A 22,255-nucleotide genomic window follows, 5' to 3' on the forward strand; every position below is an offset into this window, starting at 1 on the left:
ACACACAGCAAGTAAATTCATAATTCTTTATTTTTTCTTCCTTTCTCATTCTGAAAAACAGCATTAAAATCCAGCACACTAATAACAAAAAAAGGATGGTGTTTTTGTTGCCTTTACTGACATTTCCAGTAAAAAAAAAAAGAGAAACCAGTGAGGGTAGAAGAAAGAACATAGCTTGTCACCCTGAATTATACACTTCCCTGCAGGCTAGTAGGAGCAGCACACCAGCTTGCTCAACCCCTGGGAGGGTCTTCAAATCCATTCCAAGCCAAGCCACAGCAACATAGGCATCGAGGTTTGGGATCTTCCCTGAGCTGGCAACTCAGCTGATACCATTCTCCCAGCCTCTGCACCTGTCAGCTCTCAGCATTTCAAAATGAAAAAGCAGGCTGGTCAACTCGAGTCTTCTTGCCACAGGGGAACTAACTAGGGCTTAGCATTGCCTGAAATATATTTTTATATACATTTATATATTTCTAAAAGTATATTTTATTAAAGCTCTTATGTTAAAACTTGGTTACATAACCTTGTTTATTGGATCATCTGATAAAAACAAGAGTAAGATCAAGCGTTAATAGGACATCTGGTTGGTTTTTATCAGCTTAGTTGCAGCCAAGAGGACCACCAAGAGAGCTCTCAACCACTAAGTGATGGCCAGCTAATGCCAGGGTCTTTCAGACCATACAAACATGCTTTAAGCCAGTCAGAGGGCTGTTTGACCAAATGGGTTCTTTATTGACCTGAAGGGTCCATCTATCACTCTGGACCAGTACAGTTCAATAGCTTTAATCTGCTGCTCAGCATGTGGCTTTTACAGCAGCAGCCAATACAGCTCAGGAACCACAATTAGCATCCAAAACATGGATGATTCATGTATTAGATACAGTAGTTACAGCATTATGGCTAGTGCCTGCATACATTTGCAAGAGGACCATCTGAAAAACCAGCCTCATTCATAACTGTCATCAGAACTTTCTTGTTTTCATGCTATACAAACTCATCTGTAAGAATTACATCTATTTTTGGTGCTTGCCAAGTAGTGACTTAAAAACAGTAGCTATTGCTTCTTATTGATTCAGAGCCTTAAAACTTTCAGAAAGATTGGGTGGAAGCAAGGTATGTACCTGAGGAAACTGAGACGGTGATTGTTAAATGCAGCAAATGTGCCAGGAGCAGCGCAAAAATGCAAGAGTTTTTGAATAAAATAATTTGTGCAGCACAGGGCTATCATACCAAAGAGAAGTTACTAAGTTTCAGATAACAGAGCAATGATCCCTCAGTTTTAATGTGAAGATGGAGAAGAGGTGTTGTAGCACTTATTCCTTAGATAACCTTCTCCCTTTTGGGCCCCAGCCACCGTGCCTTTTCCTTTCCTCCTCCCTGCATTTCACACCCTCATTCAAAACTAGAACCCATCCCAAACCATATCATTCCTTGGAGTTCTTGCTTCCCCCCTTTGATAGAAGTCACAACATCTCAGACAAGCTTCACTTTAGGATGGTATCAGCTCCATCTCTGGAGATACTGATGTTTAGATTTCACAGCTGTGGAGCAATAGTACCTCTGCCCCAGATGACAGCAAGCACAGCAAACAACTCTACTCTAAAGAGGGGTAAGATAAGATCTCATCAAAAAATCACTGGCTTAATAAAACAATCACTCTCCTTAGTCGACTTTGACACTTTTGCAGGAAAGCCAAGGGTTGAGTGCTTGATACTGGACTGTGGGTACACAACATTTCCATGGCAAAGCCTGACACCAACAAGACACAGGCTCAACTGGACAAGCACTTCCCAAAGGAATCTTTGCATGATTCAGTGCTCAGATGCAAGGAAAGTCTCCTTGAGCACGGCACGAAAAAGCAGACATTTCTTACATGCTGTCAGAAGTGGCAACTCTGACACTTACTCTGCTTCTGCAAGACATCCCCAAGCTCAGAGCTATTTCACAACTCAGATGAGCACTAGAAGGGACAGACGAAACAATCCAACAAAACCAGACTGCGCAAGTACAGAGAGCAAACAAGATGTCAGGGAACTGGAATACTCTGTTCCCACCCCAGGTGCTTTCCACTAGAGCGTGTCATATGTTGGGAAAAGAAGTCCAAAAAGCAAAACTGGATTTACTGGCATGGGCCAGTACAGGTCAGAGGTTTTATTCCTGGTTGGAAAGCTGAGCCAGACCTTTAGTAATTCCTTTGGAACTGGTGTTCTGTTCACATCCTCAGGGAATTTTTAGGGCTGACTTTGGAGAGAAATATAAATGGATGGTGTTTTCTTCACTCTTGGTTGGAACGCCTAGATAAAGAAAACAGCTTCATGGCATTTCAGACCTACGTGCAGCTCTCCCAGCACAGAGCTGCAGCTCTGCAAGCTCCTCTGTACCCACTTCAGCTTGTGGTTACTGCAGTGCTATAAGGTGGGCTCCAGGGCTTTTAAGCTAAAATACCTTAAGGGAAAAGGTTCTTGAGCGTAGTGTCCCCCTGCCATCTCTTGTCCCCTTCACTAGGGTGACAAGGCCATGTCTCTGTCCTACATGAGCTCATATCTCAAGCTACAGAGCCAGATGGCATATCAGCAAGGGCGGCGATCCAAGCTTTCCTTGGTAAAGCTTTACCCCTTGCAGCGAACAGTACAAATATAAATACATGGAAAGAATCTGATTGTTCAGTGTTCAGGAAGAAGCTTTTTAGAGAGCTAAAAAAAAAAAAAAAGAGAAAAAAGCTGAAAATCCAGAGCCTCTCAAGGCTGGAGGCACGGCTGCAGTAGGGGCTGTGCTGATAGGCAGCAAGTTATCAGCAGACAAGCTGATAGTTGTCAAGCTCAAAGTTGGTTGAAAAGAGATAAACCAGCCACAGAACAAGGATTGCTCAAAGAAGCAGAGAGACAAGAGGGATTTTAACCTCCAGAGCCCCTGCATAGTCAGGAAGTCACAATGGAGGGGGGCTACAGCCAGCAGACAACGCACAAGGAATATTTATAGCTGAAGAAACAAGGGCAGTTATGCTATGGGTACAGCAGGCAGCTGCCACAGCAGCTCCGGTAATTAACGTGCTGCTCTCGGGACACCTGGCAGAGCTTTATAATCATAACTCACACCAGGCGTATTCCTGGCACTGAGGAGTCCTCACCCACCTTCTTCCCCGGTTCCTTCAGGAAGGGAGGAGGTATCCTCCAGGAATGAAGACCTCGGCTGCTGCCAGGCTGGTTTTTGCCAGCAAAGTGGCCTTTCACCTGCAGCACCCTTTAAGCTGGATGCTGCCTCCCACAGTTCCTGTGCCACAGTGATCCTAATGCCTCTTCTAAAATGGAAGATCTTCTGCAAGGGATGAAAAGAAGTGCTTGTATCCACAAAGATACCAGCTTCAGTGGATCTGAATACTATCTAGAGATTTTCAAGAGCTCTAGCTCAGCACCAGGATTTGATTCTAACTGCCCACCCAGCAAAAAGGTGCAGTCATCCCAGCTCCTTAAGCACTGATCTTGCTGGTCATCCAACACACCAAAAAAACAGCTGTGAACTGGGCAGCCTCCACATACAGCTCTGGGAAGCCAAGGCAGAAGCATCACACAGACAGAAAGGCACTGCTTGAGGGTACTCTTCTCCCTCTCCTCTCCTTTCCTCTCTCCTCATCCTCTCCCTATCCTTACTCAGGGCCACAGCCTGTTTCTGGAGCTGGTCAATCTCTGAGCACCAGGAACTTTCCACTTTGGAAAGAATACTGTGAAATATCAGTTTTTTCTCCACTTAAATTGAAGGAATTCAGGCACAAAGTGTTCTCAGAAAGTCATTAGGTGCAAAGATTCTGTTCCTGGCATACCTGGGGCTTGCAGGATCACAGCCAGCGGCAAGCTTATACTCTGGGGTAAATACACTTCCATTATCATTTTTCACAACAAGAGAGAGATAGAGGCCAGCAGTAACCTCGAGGTGACTGGCTTCTAATTTTTCATCATTGGAGTATTTATGGCACAGCCGTTTGCAGCATCTTGTAATCACTTTACCGCCTCCTTGACCCCTGGCTCCCCCTTATTCTGAATCTCCTAATTGCATCTGAACAAGCAGGAGGGAAGCAGCAAAGTGAATGGATGCAGGAGAGCGGAATGCTTGGGTTGTGATACTTGGAAGGACAGCATGGGAGGTACAGAGCCAAGTTTCGCTGTACCCCCCCCACCAGCTTGCTCTGATCTCCCACAGCATATGAAAGTGGAGCTTTCCTCCTTCCTGACACTTGGTGACCTTGAAGAGTTGCTCTCTGCCTCCCCAATTCATTAGCATGGTAAGAGAGATGAATGAGTTTCCCCCAAGAAAGTTTGAGGGCATCATCTTCATCACAAATACTGCCCCAAATTCCTGCATATTTGTAGCCTCTCCTGGCAGGGCATTGGCAACTACAGCAATATTTCTATTGACTACAAAAGCCCCTGTGTTGGACAGCACAAAGCAAGGGAGATGCGGACCAGCATGACACAGATGCACAGAGGGCCCCACAAACATGTCAAACTACAAGCTGCCAGGGTTAGGAGGTACTTGGGTTCAGCAAGGATAAATGCTCCTGACAGGCACTAAGCCCTTGTCTGCCACAACACCAACAGTGCTTCCACCGCTAAGCCGTTATTTGCCCTCTTTACTTTTTTTCCCCTACAAACTTCTCAGTTGAGTTTCACAGGATTCCCCAGTTGCCTGGAGGATGTAGCTTCAGGGGCAGCATCATCCTGCTTACTGTGTCATGCAGAAGTTGCCTGAAGGGAACAAAAGTCCCTTGTTTTGAAACTACTTAGCACAAAAGAAGAGATAAAGCCTTGTTGCCCGAGGCTAGTGGGGTGTCACTTCCAGCCTTCTTCCCTCCACAGTGAGCACCAAACAGGCTTGGGAGATCAGCTCTGCTCCAGAGCATTATATGGACTTCAACTTACAAGATAAATCCCAGCTGCATTATTTGTATTTATAGTCCTGCTTACAGAAGCATGAGCTACGTGTGGGATTTGCTGATGTAGTCCAAAAATCCACATTTTTGGACAAGAGCGTCAGTGATCTCACTCAGACATACAGCGCAATTTAGAATGGTGTTTAGTTGCAGACTTATTTAGGAGTAAGAAGATATATGGGTCTGTTTAGAGCTTTCCTTCACAGCTTCTGATAATGTTCATAGCAGCAGAACTGCACAGTTCTACCTGTATATTAAGGAATTAATGGTAATTTCAGGGGATGAGAGATCAAGACTGCTGTCTTACTCAATGAAAACACTGATGTGCATCAAGCAGGCAGCAAGGTCAGATCTCTGTTTAAAAACAAAGCTGGTGCTAAAGTGCCAGCCAGAATACTGGAAAATATGCTGTTAAGAAAAAGGCTTATATTGCATTTCCCAGGGGATTGTTTAGCTGACTTAACAGGTCTTCTCCAATTCTGGCTCCTAGGATGCTGTCACGATCACTGCAAAAAGTAACATTGCACAGGGGAAATGTATTTATTAACTATTTTCCACAAATGTTCTGAAAACCTAAGATTTGTGGCTCTGCTGGAAGAGCCTAGTCCAAGAAAGGAATTTTAAAAGGCCCTTTTTAAACCTTTACCACTCGGGAGCGGGTGATCACATGTATTAGTTCTGACACCTGCCCTATTAAGGAGAGATTGGTCTCCAGTATCAAGAGAGAACAGTGTCAGCTTTGGTGCCTTGATGCCCAAGTGAGTTGACTCTAAAGAGACAGCTTTATTCAGGGAAAGCAGCAGCATGGCCTCTCAGCCTTAGCAGGGTGGCTGTACTGTGCACAGGGCTGTGGCTTGAGCCCAACATCACCTCTGGTGAGCTCTCAACTGTAGAATGTGCAGAAAAGCAAACAGAGATCTATCTAAAGTCACTGCTTCACCCAGTTTTTTTAGCTGGTTTGCTTCCAAGGTTCATGACCACCATCCAACACCACCGAAGTCAAACCAAGCACTAAACTGTGCAGGACATTCTTCCTTGGGGAAGCCAAGGGTGTCTGAGCTCAATGATGGCCTCTGCCCATTGTATCTCTGCATTTCTTGCACCTTGCTTCTCTGAAGGGCTGGTAGCACCTGCAGCACACCTGGCCATGCATTCAAGCAGCACCACAGCACCCTTCCCTTCCAGACAGGCTTTGTCAGCCTGCTGGAGGTGCCAGAGGGGCAGGATTGGTTCTTTAGAAAAGCTCAGTATCCAACTGACAAGTGCAACCCAAGCTCCACTTAGGAAAAACCCACTTCTCATTGTGAAGTGAACAGACAGCTCTGTACAGAAAACACATTCCAGTCCCTGCACTATTGATTTTCCAGTGAAAAGAGACAAGCTGATCCATTAATGTTAGTTGCTTCAAAGCGTGGCCTTGCAGTTGCTTCAGTCTGGTCCCAAAGGCTGACTCTCTCACCCCGTGTTTGCCTTCTGGCTGATGTTTCTTTTACCCAAAATGCCATCAGTTACAAGGAAGCAAGAAAAATCACCCATCAGAAGCTGAACTCCAGCTCTTAGGTCACTGGTACAACAAGTTAATATTTCACTTTCACAACACCACACTCATCTGCCTCTCCTCCTGACGGCTCAGGAGTAACCTCTTTTTCACAAGGCCAGTTATTATCTGAAGCTCCCTCTGCATTAGGAAACACAAGGAGTATGGCAATCTCCAGCAGAGCCAGTCTATCTGTCACAGGCATATGATGAGCAAGCAATTGAAAGGATTTATTGACGAGCCCACAGAAGAACAGACTGGGATGAAGAAGGCAGGATTTATGCCATATTAACAAGGCAGTGAGACAATTTCAACCTATTAGTTGCACAATAAATAGAGTTGAGACTTGCCTTCCCATTCCACATTCCAGACACCATTTATTTTAGCAGAATTTGGCTCCTATCCCTCTTCAACCACTTCAGACCAAAGCAACAACGTAGCTGACTTTACTTTTTGCTACTTTGAGTAGACCAGAGGCACGACAAGACTCCAGTCAGCCTGTGAGACAGGGCTTTTAGCCAGACAAAGCTGTATTTCAGGGGCACCTATAACAATTTGAGCTACTGATATTGATACTTAATGCAGTACTAATTGCTCTCATATCACAGCAATGCTTCAAAACTCAGGTGGCCTGTACACACAGAAATGGCACAATATTCTGAACTCTTGAAAAGCTTTTCCTTATTTTGCAGGCTTTCAGAACTGCCTTTATGCACAGAAGTAGCAGCTGCCTTTTTTTGTACATTTAATTCTACATCATAGTAAACCACATCAAAGCATTTGTGGTAAGGAATATAATGCAATATTTTTGGCAATAAGGTTTTACCATTAATAACTTCTTATAGGATATGCAGGGTGACAAGCTAATAGTGCCCCAGTCCTGCTGCATCCTTACTGCAGGCTGCAGTAACCTAGAACACAACAATGCTACAGTTTAAGCAATTTATTTAAACAACACGATGACTTCACATCATCAAGATAAACTTCCATCAGCTTGGCTTCCTTTTCACTGGCTCACTCTGGGAGCCCAGGACAAGCGCCCCAAACCTTTTTGATTGATGTGCTGTGAAATCAGCCCTCCCTGGTCCAGCTCCAGCCACTAAGGCAGCTTCCTTCCCCACCACAGGTTCTCAATGTCTCTAGACATAGTAAGAATAAATATCCAGGAGACAGCAGCTGTGACCCATTTATTACCGAATGTTGCTGCAAGGCACAGCTGAGGATGGCAGGGCAGAGGAAAAGCACTTGGTGCAAAGGGAATGGTGGAGAAAACCCAGGTGCCCTTGGAAGAAGTACTCTGCCTGCAGCACTGCTCCAGCTCTGTTGCTCCAGCTCCCTGTCAGCAACAGACAGGTTAGCATGGATGTTCAAGTACTGCCATGAAGGCTCCTCTCATATCACTGCTGGGAGGCAAAATATAAACCAAAAAACAACAACAAAAAATCTACAGAGGCCAACAGTGGACCGAGAGGCTTCAAGAGCATCATTGTACCAAACAAGCTGATAAAGCTGCCCAAGTGCAGGTAAATGCATTTGGAAAGATCTATTTCAACAATAAAAATCTGAGATACCTTTACCCAGAGCAGGGCACAGGCAGAGCTAAGAAGGAGAAATGCTGTGAAGGGAAGCAGCGCACGTACAGCAGGCACACAAAGCCCAGCACTCCAGCCCACAGCCGAGGCAGACCGGGAAGGCAGCACTGTGCCAAGGCCAACGGGATCCACATCAACACTTACCAGTTCAGCCTTTGCATCTGCCGATTAAGTTCTGCTGGTACTGAGCAATGGTACAATAGTACGTGTGTCCTCAGACCACCCCTCACCGCCCTGCACAGCCTCCTGCAGCTGCAGCCCGACCCTGCTCTGGTCACCGATCAGAGCGTCGCGCCGGGGTGACATTGTCCCCTCCTGAAGAGGGACAGTAAGCGCCTGCGAGCCCGCTCATTTTATTCACTGCACAAGCACGTTTCCAACTGGGATAATCTCCATTAAACCATCTGCGCTCCCATCCTCGCCCGGCCTGCACCCGCTGGGCTGCCTGCGATACTGCAGCATCTGTGAACCGGCACAAGCGGATGCCGTGTCCCTTTCCCAATCAGCTAAAAAAATCAAGAGAGACTCAGACAGAACAGATGCACCTGGTGGCTTTGACGTGCTACCGAGCCAGGCTACCAGGAGTACCTCTGCCACTGCCTCTTCTGAAAGGTACATGGCTTCCCTTGAGAATTTAAGCCATTTCCTTTCCATCATGGGAAGACACCATGTCCCAGATTGCCAGAAGAGGAGGGCTGAGAAAAGAGTAGAGGTTTCAGCCTCAACGGCTGCCCTGATGCAGAACAGAAGCCTTGTTTGCCAGGTCATGAACACAGTTTGGATCAGACACTCTGAATGGCTGCTGATCCCCAGGATTTAATCTCTTATTTATCTCAGCATCTGCTTTCTAGAAATAGGGACTATCATATCACAGTCCCACATGACTTGGACAGAAAGACAAGAAAGTGTTACAATGAAAGATCTGAAACTTAAATCTGCTACCCCTTCCCCATGACCTCCCCAACACAGCCCAGTGGAACCTACAAGAGAGCATGATAAAGCAGCTGCACTGAAGTGTGAATTCAGCAGTGAGAGAACGTGACTCTGTCCTCGGCATTGCCAGAGACAGCCAAGGGACTTGGGAGTCACTCCAGCTGTTGAGGACATGGCAGGGTGGTAATGGGTCTGAAGCAAAGATAGAAAGCCATCGATCTGCTTTAACTGTGATCACTGCTTGCCTTAAACAAGGTCACTGGGCTGCCCAGCACACACCTCTCTTGGAAGAAAATTTGTCCTGCAGGGTCTTGCCCTCACAGGAGTGGAACAACACAACAAGACTCACCCTTCAAACCTCCCAGGTCTTTTATGGTCCCAAAAAGGAGGCAAATATTAGCAAGGAGGTGATGGGAGAGGGGCAGAAGTCTATTTACATATTTTGTGCACTTGCCTTCACTTATTTGCTTCGCAAGTTTTTATTTTCCAAAGCAATTTATAAACAAGAAGCAGGACAAGCATTTGTTCAGACAAAGGTTAATAGGGGCCTAGCAGTCTCTGAAGACTCTGCCGACACACTCAGGTGTGAAATCTTGGAGCAGCAATAAAGATGCTGCACAGACAAGCAAGTCTCAAGAGAAGAATTATATCTAAATATTCTCATTATATACATAGTCTTCAACTTCCATTCACAGTAATCAGAGCAGAGATTGCTTTCAGAAGCCTTTTTAGACAATTAGGTGTGAAAAAGGATTTTTATGTCAGTCATTATTCTTCTCTCCATCCCCAGTTTGAAGAGTCAATGTTTGAAATATTTTTTGTTGAAAAGAATACACAGTGTTGGGAGAGAAAAAGTTGACAGGAGGAAGGCAGCACGGGTCTTTGGCAGACTGGTGGGACTTGGCACAAAGCAGCTCCCATTGGCACCATTTGTCCAGAAAACCTCAAATAGATTATTCTCCTCCAAAATAGGTTTTCTGTAGGGTCATGCACAGCGTATGAAATATAATACTATCTCCAGAGAAGTGCTTCTTCACTGGAACAGGGAAGAAGTTTCAGTTACATCCACACATCTTCCTCCTAAAAGTCACTTAAACCTAAATACAGTACTAAGATAAGGTAGGAAAACTAGATCTAGGACAAAAGGACTCATCCAAAAACTCAGCTGCTTTCTTTTGGGATCACAGTGTCCATCTGTCCCTTGCTACAGGGGAACTTGTTTGCAAAAAGAGACCTTGTTTGTGCACTGAAATGTGGAACCTGAATTATTCCATCAGGCAAGAATTCAAAATAGAAAGTTAAGAAAACAGCATAGTTCTCTATGGGCATGATCCCCTGGGACCAAGAGGAGCTGTGCTCTTGATGCATCTCTCCCCTCCTTACTTTCATGTTGCATTTTCCCCTTCAGACAGGCAGGTTTCAGCTTTTCTGGCATGTTCAAAACTCCTATACACAAGAAGCTTGGACAACATGTGTAGAGATAATTACAATGGTTTACTACTAAATTCTTTGCTTGAAGTCAAATGGCTTCCTTGTCTTGCCCTCTCACCCCCAGATTTCTCTCAGGAAGTTTAAGAGTTCAACTGGTCACTAGATGTCCACACTGCAAACAGGACAGTGGGGAAAATATTAACCAGGACAGCAGGTGAAAAATATTAGGCAGCACAGCCACGTCAGAGGCAGCCCAAACTCAAAGCCAGGGTCAGTACTGTGATCTGAGTGTTTTATAAATTATTATAGCTCTTATGCCTCTCTGAAGAGGTCGCCATCCTCTCTGGTTTCTGGAGAATGAAATCACACAGGTCAAGCAGGGAGTGGGACCAGAAGAGCTGGAGGCAGAACAAGTCCCAGTTTACTCCCATCCTCGCCCAGTAAGAAGCATTAGAGACTTTTAACAGAAAAGCAGAACTTAGAGGTAATGCTGACACCCAGAAGTATCCTGAAAATAGTGATTGTGAGAACTGACCCCCACCAATTAGCCACTACAGACTGGTCTGCTCTGCCACAAACAATCCCACCCTCCATCTAAGAGGGCACAGAGAACAACATTGAAGCCTCATCCCAGTTACTGAGCAGGAAAGGATTAACCACTAGCAAAGACTTTGCAGATATTTATTCTCCAAATCCACAAGACAAGCAGAGGGAAAAGCTCCTCTGAGAGTTATGTACACAGACTGCAAGGCTAATGCTTACAAAGTCTTAATTTTTTTAATTTTGCAAGTCCTAACAACAATTATCTTCATGAATTATAGACATAATATCCGAGAGACACAGGCAGTAATTAATGTATGTCTGCCTTTTCTGACTAGCTTCTTCTGCTGGGTCAGGGAGAGTTATTGAAATTCAGGAAGGAAATCTTCAATCTTCTAGAAGTTTTAAAGAAACAGACCAAGACAGAATTTAATAAAGCAATAATATTTCTCTTAAATAATTAACTAGACTTTGACATTCACTAATATTTCTGAGGCCCAGCTCTTACTTCTGCAATAACACTGGATGTGATCCACTGCATATCCAAAATGTACAAACTCCAAAATTACCTCTGGATTTCTCTGCACACATGCAGCCACCCTCATTCCTTTTACTTAAAATTCTCACTGAGACCCTTAACAGAAGCCACACTCCACAGCACTAGCATCCTTCCCTCCTCCCATTTTGCCCTACCGACATCTGACTCCAAATACGAGCACTCAGCACTCCCCAGGCTCTAGAGAAGCCATGTTCATCATCCTATGGGAAAAACCCTGGGTTCAGAGCAGAATGCCAGCACAGCATTAGATGCAATAGATAATCTTGAACTAGACAAAGCTATTACTAAGGCAGTGTATGGCATTGGATGTTGTCTAACCTGGTTGTTTCCATCATCTTTCAAGTAGCAGATTCTCCTGCAGCATTGACAATTTTATTCACACAAAGAATGGACTCAATGGTCCTTGCAAGTCCCTTCTAACTCTGCGTATTTTATATTCTAAAGCACTCAAGTGAGTTTAATATACTTCAGTATCTTGACAACAATTACCCCCAAGCGAATATTACTTAGCCAGCCACTGAAAAACCCAGTGAAGAAAAACCCAGCCTTTGACAAAAACACCCCACCTGCTTAAGCAATATAAAACTACACACCAAGACGGACAGAACTCAAAACATTAAGATCATTCTGACTGCCAACAAGTTCAAACACAGCTATGCCACCAAGAATAGGGAGGCAGCATTTGGCCAAAAAAGTCAGACTGAACCAAAAGTTTCATAGTCTGGTGTTCACTTGAACTACATTATTTCTACAAGAAAAAAAAAAAAATCCCTAAGCACTAGAAGCAGACTTTAAATGGCAACAGTGGTTATCCCAATTCCAGGAGCTCACCAGATACAGCCTGTAAGCATCAATCCTTCGAATTGGCCCCCAGCACTTGTCTGTGTCGTTGTACTTCGTGCCATCTCCAACACTGCAAGAATGGTTGCCAGTGACACTGCTGGGATAGGAGGGAGAAACAAAAGACAGTAATTAACTCCTAGCAGATGTCTTCCCCTCTCTCCTGCATTCAAGAAAAAAGAATGAGCAGAAGCCAATCCTCCTCTTTGTCCCTGACCACACTCACTTCCTTACATTTTCTGGACTGTGTAACACTGCAAGTCACTGAGTACCAGAGGTTTAAAGGCAAATTCTTGAATTGCCTGAAGTTATTTGCAAGTTCTATCATTTAGTCATCAAGCTAGTGAGCTTAGATCTTTTATGGATCGCTGAGGTTTTCCATTTTCGAGATAAAAGTCCAAATCCAGCCCAGATTTGATCAAACCAATCTTTTATATTATCTGTTTTTCTGAGAAAGACACCAGCCCCAGACCACAGCTAAGGCCATGTACCATCACCACTCACTGGCCTCAGGCTTAGTAGACATCACACCCCTCAACTCTTACCCAAAGAGACAGAGAAGACAACATACTGCAGAGTACTGCAATCAAACTATGGAGCAACAAGTCTTGTGTCTGCAAGTGCTGAAGCTGGAAATACTTCACACCTGAGGACTTGTCTGGAATCAGGTCAGCTATTTTGCAGCCAGCTCAGGTGGGGAATACAAAACAACTTCACCTTCCACCCACCAGAGATGAGCTGTCCTTGAGTCATTTCTCCACCCCATGCTTTGGAAAATGCAGCTGATCCTAGACAGACTTATCATCCCATCAAACCCTAAGCCTGTCCTGTTCCCTGGCAGCACACAGCCTCTCAGGAGTATGCACACTTACCAGGTCACCTGCATTAGGGAGACTGGCACCGCTGCTGCATAGATTGCCAGATCTCCATAGAGGTAGATAATTATACAGAAATAGAAGAGGTTGACACCCACTGCAGAAAAAGAAAATATTGTTCAGATTCAGCAGAGTACACAGAGACTCTTGTTCTCTGCACTTCAAATACACAACATTTTTAAGATCTTAAATCACCATTTGCCTCCATAGTTTCTGCAGTAAACTCCACCCAAGCTCAGGGAACTTACCATGGAACAGGAACTGATGGAGCACGAGGGGCCTCAGAGCTCCACTCTGCCTCCTTCAATACCTGGCCCTGACACTAAATAAACCCTCTAGTTCAAGCCCATCCTGCAGTCAAGACCAACAGGTCTCACAAAAGTCACCTGCCAGAAGAAGCTGTCAGCTCTGAAGAGCCACACGCAAACATCCAGGTGATGCTCTCAGACTCAGTGTGAGCACAGCCTGACAAAGTGAAATGCAGAGAGAATGTTTTTAGGCTCTGCCTAAAATCCTCTGATTTCAAACCTACAGACCTTCACAATATGGACTTGTAGGGATTTGGTTCTGCAGAGCTCAGATTCCAATGGGCCGAAATGGAGCAATGCTTTGGGAGATTCCCTACCACTAGCAACTTGAGCCAAGGTGCAATCCTGTAAAGGATTTAAAACTGTTTAAAACTGCATTCCACTTACCCTGATGACACCACATACACTATTCCTGCCCCTACTCTCATATTTTTTTGGGGGGGTAAGTTTTTTTTCTCTCTCTCTTTTTTTTTTTTTTTTTTTTTTTTTTTTTAATTTTTATTTTTTAAATTTGTTTTTAATTTAAAGCTTGCCCTGCCTTCACCTATGAGATTAAAAGAAAATTTTACACAAATTAATTGGGTGCACAGAACAGCCTTACTGAGGCACAACAAGATACTACTGTGAAGGGCTAAAATCCAAAGGGATAAAGAAATGCTTGATGAGACTCCAGGATTCTCTTCTTGCAAGCAAGTCTGTATAAATCTCACCAACAAATTGGAAGTTATTTTATTTCAGAGTCAGATGAGTTACAGAATAAAAGCCTCAAATTTATTTAATTTAGGAAGGTGACACTGAAGGAAAACAGCTCAAGAAACCTGCCCATACTTTCAAGTTGTGATGCCACCTGATGCTTAATCCCAGTGCAGCTTGAACAAACATCACACTCACAACTGTGACAACTATCAAACAAGGGCAACACTGCTGCAGGAATGAGGACGTATTCCTGTGCTTGGGTGCTCCAAAGCTTTACCATGTTTTGCCATCATACTGCCCCTGGATCTCTGGATGTCAGGAAACATTATGAAGCATTCTCCTTTGTTCAGATAAATTATTCCATATGCTGAGCTTGCTTAGCTGAAAGGGGCTGTGTCAGGAAAGCACTGAGAGAACTTTACTGCTTCTGTACAGTAGCACACTAAATCAGTGCTCTAGAGCTGTTCCTGGGGACAAATGGACTTACTACAGAAATTGTCAGATCATTCTATATAACTCTCTCCTTGCTTTCTTGCTCTGTGAAAGATGTCTTCACAGTTAGGGAGTCCCTGCGTTGTTCTGGAGACGTTAACAAACTACCTACCAGTCTTCTCCAATTTCCCATTGAAAAGGGTTGAAGGTTTTAAAAAATATCTGACATAGGACAGAAGCTGCAGAGACATGAAGCTCAGGACTACACCGACTCGAATATTCTGTTTTGGGATCTGCGCCTGGTCTCAGGACTCAGTTGCCCCACACATACAAAATAAAGCTGACATGATCAGCTGAGCCAGAGCAGCACCAGCCAGAGCACCACTCTGCAGCACCCCATTCCAATGCAGACCTCTCTGTCTGCAGGAAGCACAGGTGACACTCCTCTCACAAACTCATCCTCTCCAAGACAGGAAGACTTTAGCAACAGTTCTTTTATAAACTGCTGCTGACCCTCCCTGATCAATACTTTCATTACTGGGTACAAAACAGGGTGAAAAAAAAGCAATTACTTCCCGTGAGGAAACAGCATGATATTTGTGCCTAGAATCTATTACTGCAATAAATGACTGCTCAGCCCCAGAAGAAAGCACCCAACATTAAAAAATAAAAAATTAAAAAAAAAAAAAAAAAACCCAAGAAAAATAGTCATTTTTCAGAGCCAGCTCTTTCAAAAGAGCACACAGTCTCTTCACAGCCTAAACCTAAGTCACCTCCCTTTAAGAAAGCAGACAATCTGAAATTGAGATTTATCCCCAGCTTACCTCCTAGGACTGCAGATTCAACTCCTGTCAGATTGTTGAAAATAAAAATCAGTCAAGGGAAAAGAGCAGAGAACTCACTAGAAATCAGGAGTTTTGAGGTCTACTTCATAGCTTTCATCAGCCTTCCCTCTGGATACCGTAAAGTCTTCCATCATCTTGGGTTTGGATCTATACTTTGTATATCATGAGTAAACACCCAGACATTTGCCAGCTGTGAAACCTCACAGGCTGGTGCTTGGAGCTGGGAATTCCCCAGTGTGGCCCAGTTTCTCAGCACTAAATCGTCATAGAGCAGCTGCCCTTGCTTTTCTGTCCAGCTATGGGGAGGGAGCACCTCACCAGGGACCTGCAGAGGAAGGTCCTTCACCTGTCTGTCTCTGCAGCCACTCAAAGGCTAGAGGGTATCTATGAAACAGTGACAAGGATGGAAGTCACTGCTGAGCTCAGACAAAGGGAAAACAGCAAATGAGTTACAGCTGCCCCAGTTTTGCAGTGGGCACCTCATCCCATCTGGAAGTCACAAGTAGGGTCAGGCCATGGCCTGCAGCTGTTACAGCCACCTTCCTGCAGATGGATTCATCCCTTTTCCATGGGCTGAGGAGACCCTGGGGAGGATCCCTAACACAGAAATCAGCTAACTCTGGCTAAAGCAACATTAAGAAGAGGGATTAAGAGTACTAAGCAGTTTATTTCTCTCTGCTTGGAAGCTACATCAGTGCCGATGGAGAGAGAACACATATTCTCAGCACCCTCTATTGGCTGAGCACCAGAGAGGAACAGAACCTGCCTGACTTCTGGGGGTCCTTTCCAGCTCCCCTGCGAAGCACATGCAAAGAAGGGGCCTCCTGAAACTTGATGAGAACACTGACTCTTGTGATGCCTATCCCTCCACAGCCCAATCCTCAGCAATACTGCTAAACTCTGTTACATGGATTGCTCTCAAAGCACTTCTCAAATATTACTCCTCAGAAGAACACCAAGAGACAGAGGGATGAGTTCACCATATTTTACACACAAGCAAAGCAAACAAGCAAGAAAACTTGACTATGGTCATAACAACTCAGTGGTGCAAGAAAGACCAGGAACAAGGTGTTTCTGACACACTTCTCTGACTAAAAATGTGGCGGTCTAGTCCAATGCAGATTATTTTAATAGTCCTAAGTGATTCAAATCTACAAAATCCCAGAAGAGGAATGCAAGAAAATTATAAAGGTTTAGTTGTTTTTTTTTAATTAACTTTAAAATCAAAAAATAGAGTTCAAAGAATATTCACTTCTTAAGCCCAGCTGTCCTTCAGAGGTAACAGCTTTATGCTGGCATAACACTGATGTAATGTAGTGGAAAAAACCCAGCCTTCCATCGCCTCATTGCAAGGTGGCCAGTGAACAAGGGGAAACATCACTTTCCACAAAAAATGGGGCCTGACAGGCTAATAACTGCACAGCCATGGTGTCTGATGATGTTCTGGCTCTGTGCAGCATTTCATTGTCCTGCTTTACAGGTTTCAGAATCCTCATCACTGTGGTTTGCATTTTTATCATATGCAGCAATGGATGAGGCTTTATTAGAGCAGGGTTACAAGTTTGTTCCCTGGCATATAAAAGACATTAAAAGCAAAAAGACAAGCCAGCTGTCTATCATCCTCAGCAGGGCCCTCTTCAGCAGTTCACGTCTTAGCTCTCTTGATGATGCCCCAGATGCAGACAATTCCTAGAAGCTCCTATCAGAAGTCTCTTTCCTTCAGACTGCTATTTACTGCTATTCAGGCTCAGAGAAGCCTGAATATCTGATTCTCAAATGCTACAACCAAAATGCAACCGAAAAACACTACAGTTGGGCTCTACTGCTTCAGACAGTGAAGATCACAGAGGACAAATGCAGTTCAGAGGTAGGCGAAGTGCAGTGAGAAGAGGCATTGACTTACACTTGCATGTATGAAGAAATTGCTCCCATAAACTGCAGTGTTTTGCTGGTTCCATGCCCACCACAGCAGGTTCTGGCCCACCCAGCCCATAAACACTTTATGGAAACACCACACAGGAGGATGAATACAGTCCACAGAGAGAAGGAACAGCACATTTGGGTGGAATTATCTCAAACTCAGGATGCAAACCCACACTGAGAAGCACGCAAACATGCAGGAGGACCCAAAGGAACTTTTGAAAATGTTCAACATTTACCTTTATTGAAGAACATGGAAGCCATCTGTCCCATTTCCACCCTCTCAGTGATTTCAAAGATATTGGCTGAGCCACGTCTCTCTGCAAGTTAAAAAACAAGAAGTGTTTCAACTAGTGCCTCCAATAAGGCCTGAAGCCAGATTACCTGGATACTTGGAAAGCTCTAGCAGCAGTTTGAAGGACAGTATGTACAACTCCACAGCAGCAGAGTCACTGGGCCAATTACCGTGCTGAAGCTAGTTTAAATGTGTTTAGAAAATAAGATGTTCTCACCTTAGTGACCTAGAGGGAAAAGATCTTTATCAGGCTGCAGAAGGCAAACTGAATTCTCAATGAGTCTTATCGTGCAAGTGCTGAGGACTTTGGGATCAGAGCATGTGGAATTAATGGTGAAATAGAGGAATCCATTGGAATACTGTCTGCAAAGAGGCCTCACACCAGTGAAAGCATGAACTGGGTACTCACGAACTGACAGGATAGGCCGCGTCTCTGCTCGTTCGTAGCCATCTTGGAGGAGAACATCACTGTCAGACACTCCAGAGGAAGAATCCTCATCTTCATCATCCTCCTGGACAAAAAGACCAGACCACTGCTGAGATATCTGCTACCCACAGTATAGGCTGTGCCACCCTTAGAGTCATGGTCACTTCCAGACACTCAAAGGAAGGCCCCGAACAGGGAGGGGAGGACATGCAAGCAGAGGCAATAGCAGGGAGCTCAGGGGATGCTGTGGAGGGCAGAAGAGGATAGTAGCAGAGCAGGCTGAAGTGAGTGACAGGCTCTGCTGTCCCAGCCCCAGGTCACACACACAGCACTGCACAATTCACGTAGTGGTAAGTAGCACAAGGAAGTTGGAAACTTCAGGCAGATCTGCAATATTGCAGAACTGGGAGCAAAAAAATAAATCAAAGCATTATCTAGCCAGCACAAGCAGGTCTGGTTCCTAACTCCATCCCACTAACACCAAGCCAGGGGTCTAAATCAGTGCAAACAATTATGCCTCTCTCTGATCCAGTAAAGCCACAAGTAAGTTTTACATCAAGGATATAATTCAGAACTGTCCACAACCTGGGATACTGCCCAAGTAACAGCAAGGACATCCCAGGCTGTCCCAGTTAAATGCCCTGAGATCAGAAAGGATTTAGAGTCCTCAGCACACTCCAAATAGCACCAATATATTGGCTGCCACCTCTCCACATTCACTGAGCAGTGCTTCTGGGCAAGGAGAGCATGATCAGTAAGAAATGTGAACAGCACAAGAGATTTTTCAAAGCAGGAGGAGAAAATCCCGTCTTTAATGAGCAACCCCACAGGGAATTAACAGCTGTATTTTATATGGCAAAGTTAACTACTGAGGCAAGGCAAAGATGCAGGAGAATGCCAGGAAAATCCTATGATAAAACAACAGGAGGAAAAGGAAAATTAAACCCCACACAAACCTTGTGTTTTTCCATTCTCTTCCATCTCAGCTGGGCGTTTGCAGCAGCCATGGCTTCCACCACAAAGGTTGTAGTCATATAGCTACAGAGAGAAGAATTAAATTGGTATCATCAGTAATAGTCAAGAACTGTCATTGAAGAGAGATGGAGAATAATTCCCATCTGTTTGTAGGTGCAAACAAACAAACCAGAACAATCCTTTTTCCAGCTCCCCACACACTGTTTTGATAGTGTTTCATTTCATTTTATTGCTCCCTTCTGCTCTTGAGATTCAGGTGTTCAAGCAGACCACAGTATGCAGTAAAATATGACACACCTTCAGATATAGGATGACACTCTAGGTATTTGGAAAGCACATTCCTGGTGCTCTTGTGTGTTGAAGGCAGCAAGAGAACGTTGACTTTTGCTAGAAAGCAAATTTCTTTCCTCTTTTTACAACCTAGGACAAACCCAGTTCTATTCTGAAGCTCATGGCAAAGGTACTCTGATCCCTTAAAGAATCTTACACATGGCATCAGAAGCAAAGCAGCAATACAAGAACAAGGAGCACATCACACTTGCAGGCAAATACTGGAGGCCAGTGAAAGAGCTGTCCAGGGAGACAGGGAGAGCCACTTATGGAAGGAATATCATTATCTCAGCTAAAACCAGTCCTATAATATTAAATAATAAATTTTAAAACCCCCACAGATCAATCTTATTTGAGGCTTTAAAGTGGTTTCTCACTTCTTCAGGAACTGGACTCATCTCTCAAGCTCAAATAAGAGATCAGTTTTGCAAGAATAAAAGGAAGTGCTGAGTCCCATGTAGCAACTTCCGCCCAGGCTTTTCCTGTACCAAAGGTGCCCAGGGGGCATGAGAAAGTCACAAGTACCAGAACAAAAGCAACAGAGATCCCAAGACATGCAGTACTTCGAGCTGTGTCTTCTCAATGTAATCCAGTGCAGTTCTGGTGCACAGATTTGGAGGTCTGTGCTCTCCTGCTGACCTTGAAGGATTGTCTGCTGGTGCTTAATTCCATAGTTGAATTGATGCATTTAAACTAATGTAGCTAAAAGGACTTGCTTCTAAAACTCCCAGTTATTGGTAACCCCACAGATATCATTTTACCAAACAGCCTTTGCAGCACCCAGCTCTGAGGTGGGGCATGCACAAGTATTTGACCACACAGTCTCCCTGCACAGCAGCACAGAACAGATCCCAAAAGCTCTGCCTCCAAACCAAAGGCACACCCAGGCTGGCAGGGTTGGTTACTGAAAAGGCTGGCACCTAAAAAGTCCATTTGTACAAATAGCAGGAGGGAATTTTGTTTTGTTTTATTTTATTTTAAAACCAAGCAAGAAACAAGCAGGGATTCTCAGCTCACCAGAAGAGGACAATTGTAGCACTAACGCCTCAGAAATCAGTGCCATATCCGCAGCCTTGAGCTCCACCTGCTGCTCCAGCAGGGAGGCACCTGGACAGGGGCTCACAGTGAACCAGCGTGACAAACAGGAGGCCACCTCCAAGGTCTTGAGCAGCAAACATCTGGAGAGGCTAAGACAGGCCCAACTATACAGGAATTTGTGTTCCTGACACACTTGCAGCTGTGAGAGCATTGCCAGAAGCCAAGGGAAAGCTTACACATCTGCAAGTCACAAAGCAAAGACTTGACCCTGTGCCACCTGTGACCTGGTTGGCGTTTGGGGAGCTGATCTGTGACAGAGGGAAGCATGGAATGTATCCACAGTGAGGACAATGTCAAAAAGGTAGCTGGGAAAAAGGTCCCAGAAGACTCTGGACGGGAGGAAAAGACCTTCCCATCAGCCAGGGAATGGGATGTACCAGAGAGTCAGGAAGTGCATCCCTCCAAATCAGGTCCACAGGCAACACCACTGCAGAAACCAACACTCAGGGAGCAGAGGGCCAGAGCACACAGAAAAACAGCAAAAGTCCTTACACTGTGCTCACCCAGCTGAGCCTCCCAGTTAGTTCCCTAAAGACACACATACACATCCTACCTCATAAACCCCAGGAACATCAGGAGGATGAGGCTGACAAGCCACCCTGCTGTGGCAAAAGCCTTGGGCATGGTCAGGGCTCCCGTTCCAACGATGAGGTTGAACATGTACACCAGGCCAACCTGCAATCAGCCACATGGTCCAGCATCAGAGTGTGCCAGGAATCATCCAAAACACCTCACATACACCCTGATTTAAAAGGAGAGAGCAGTCCTTGAGCCAGCAGGGTGGGAAAAAGTTTTTGTGAGAAATAACTGGAGGAGGGGACTGAAATCTAAAGAGAACATTTCTGGAGAAACTGATATTCCACTCCATTTTCCTAATTATTTTAAATTATTTTTTCTCTCTAACTTGTAAAGTTATAAAGTACATGAGAGTCTTGTTGTTGTTTGCTTGTTTTCAAATCACTGCCTTCTACCAGAAGGCCTGTGCTGTGGGTTGGGGTTTCCCCGCTTTTTCTGACCTGAACACATGACTTTGTACCTTTCAGGACCTTTTATTCCCAGTCAAACAGGAAATATCCAAACAGAATTCTAATTCAAAGCCTGCTTTGAATTGCCATTTTACCAGTAAGAAGCATATTCTGAAGAAGGGATTTTACTTCCAGAAGGGAAAGGATTTTATCTTCTCTGGCAATGAGCTTTTTCAGTGTCCAGAGACAAAAAGGACTCTGTATTTGGACAGGACCCCCAGGGTATGAATTTAGCTCAATTCAAGATCAAAAACTGCCAAACTTTAGTGCTTTGGTGTTGTGTTTTTGTTGGTGTGGGGTTTTTTTGGGTTTTTTTTTTGTTTTGTTTTGTGGTGGTTTTTTTTTTTTTTTTTTTTTTTTTTTTTTTTTTTTTTTTTTAAATACAAGTCAGAATCTCTTCAGAGGAAAGCCAGTAAAGAGTTGTATATTAGCAGACTTTTCTGGGTGTGGAGCAATTAACATCAGAACTATTCCCCAACGACCCTGAGAGCACTTCACTGGCATAAGCACAGCAAATTCATTTTTTGCTGAACACCCCAGAATGATGATTTTCCTTTGGTAAAGCAGGAATGAGAATGGTGCCTGTAATGCTCAGCCTGATTAGACATCTTCAGGCAAAGAGGAGAGTCTCAGCCTTTGAGATTACTCTAGGAAATTCATGCAGCACCAG

General features: G+C 44.5%; 1 protein-coding gene across 5 annotated transcripts in view; it reads right to left on the reverse strand.

The window, feature by feature from the left end:
• The window catches only part of TMEM104 (transmembrane protein 104), a 44,482-nt gene that overhangs the window by 19,898 nt on the left and 2,329 nt on the right, over positions 1-22,255 (reverse strand). For 4 of the 5 annotated variants that reach the window (XM_040081613.2, XM_040081615.2, XM_040081614.2 and 1 more), the window contains 6 exons: positions 21,114-21,235; positions 19,114-19,195; positions 18,140-18,242; positions 17,675-17,755; positions 13,232-13,331; positions 12,351-12,459 (listed from right to left, as the gene is read on the reverse strand). In XM_040081613.2, coding sequence (XP_039937547.1) covers positions 12,351-12,459; positions 13,232-13,331; positions 17,675-17,755; positions 18,140-18,242; positions 19,114-19,195; positions 21,114-21,235 — 597 coding nt within the window. The remainder of the gene's footprint in view (positions 1-12,350; positions 12,460-13,231; positions 13,332-17,674; positions 17,756-18,139; positions 18,243-19,113; positions 19,196-21,113; positions 21,236-22,255) is intronic. The other variant, XM_040081617.2, reaches the window with a different exon arrangement.

Source organism: Hirundo rustica, chromosome 18 (assembly GCF_015227805.2).
Source record: "Hirundo rustica isolate bHirRus1 chromosome 18, bHirRus1.pri.v3, whole genome shotgun sequence".
Taxonomy (NCBI): domain Eukaryota; kingdom Metazoa; phylum Chordata; class Aves; order Passeriformes; family Hirundinidae; genus Hirundo; species Hirundo rustica.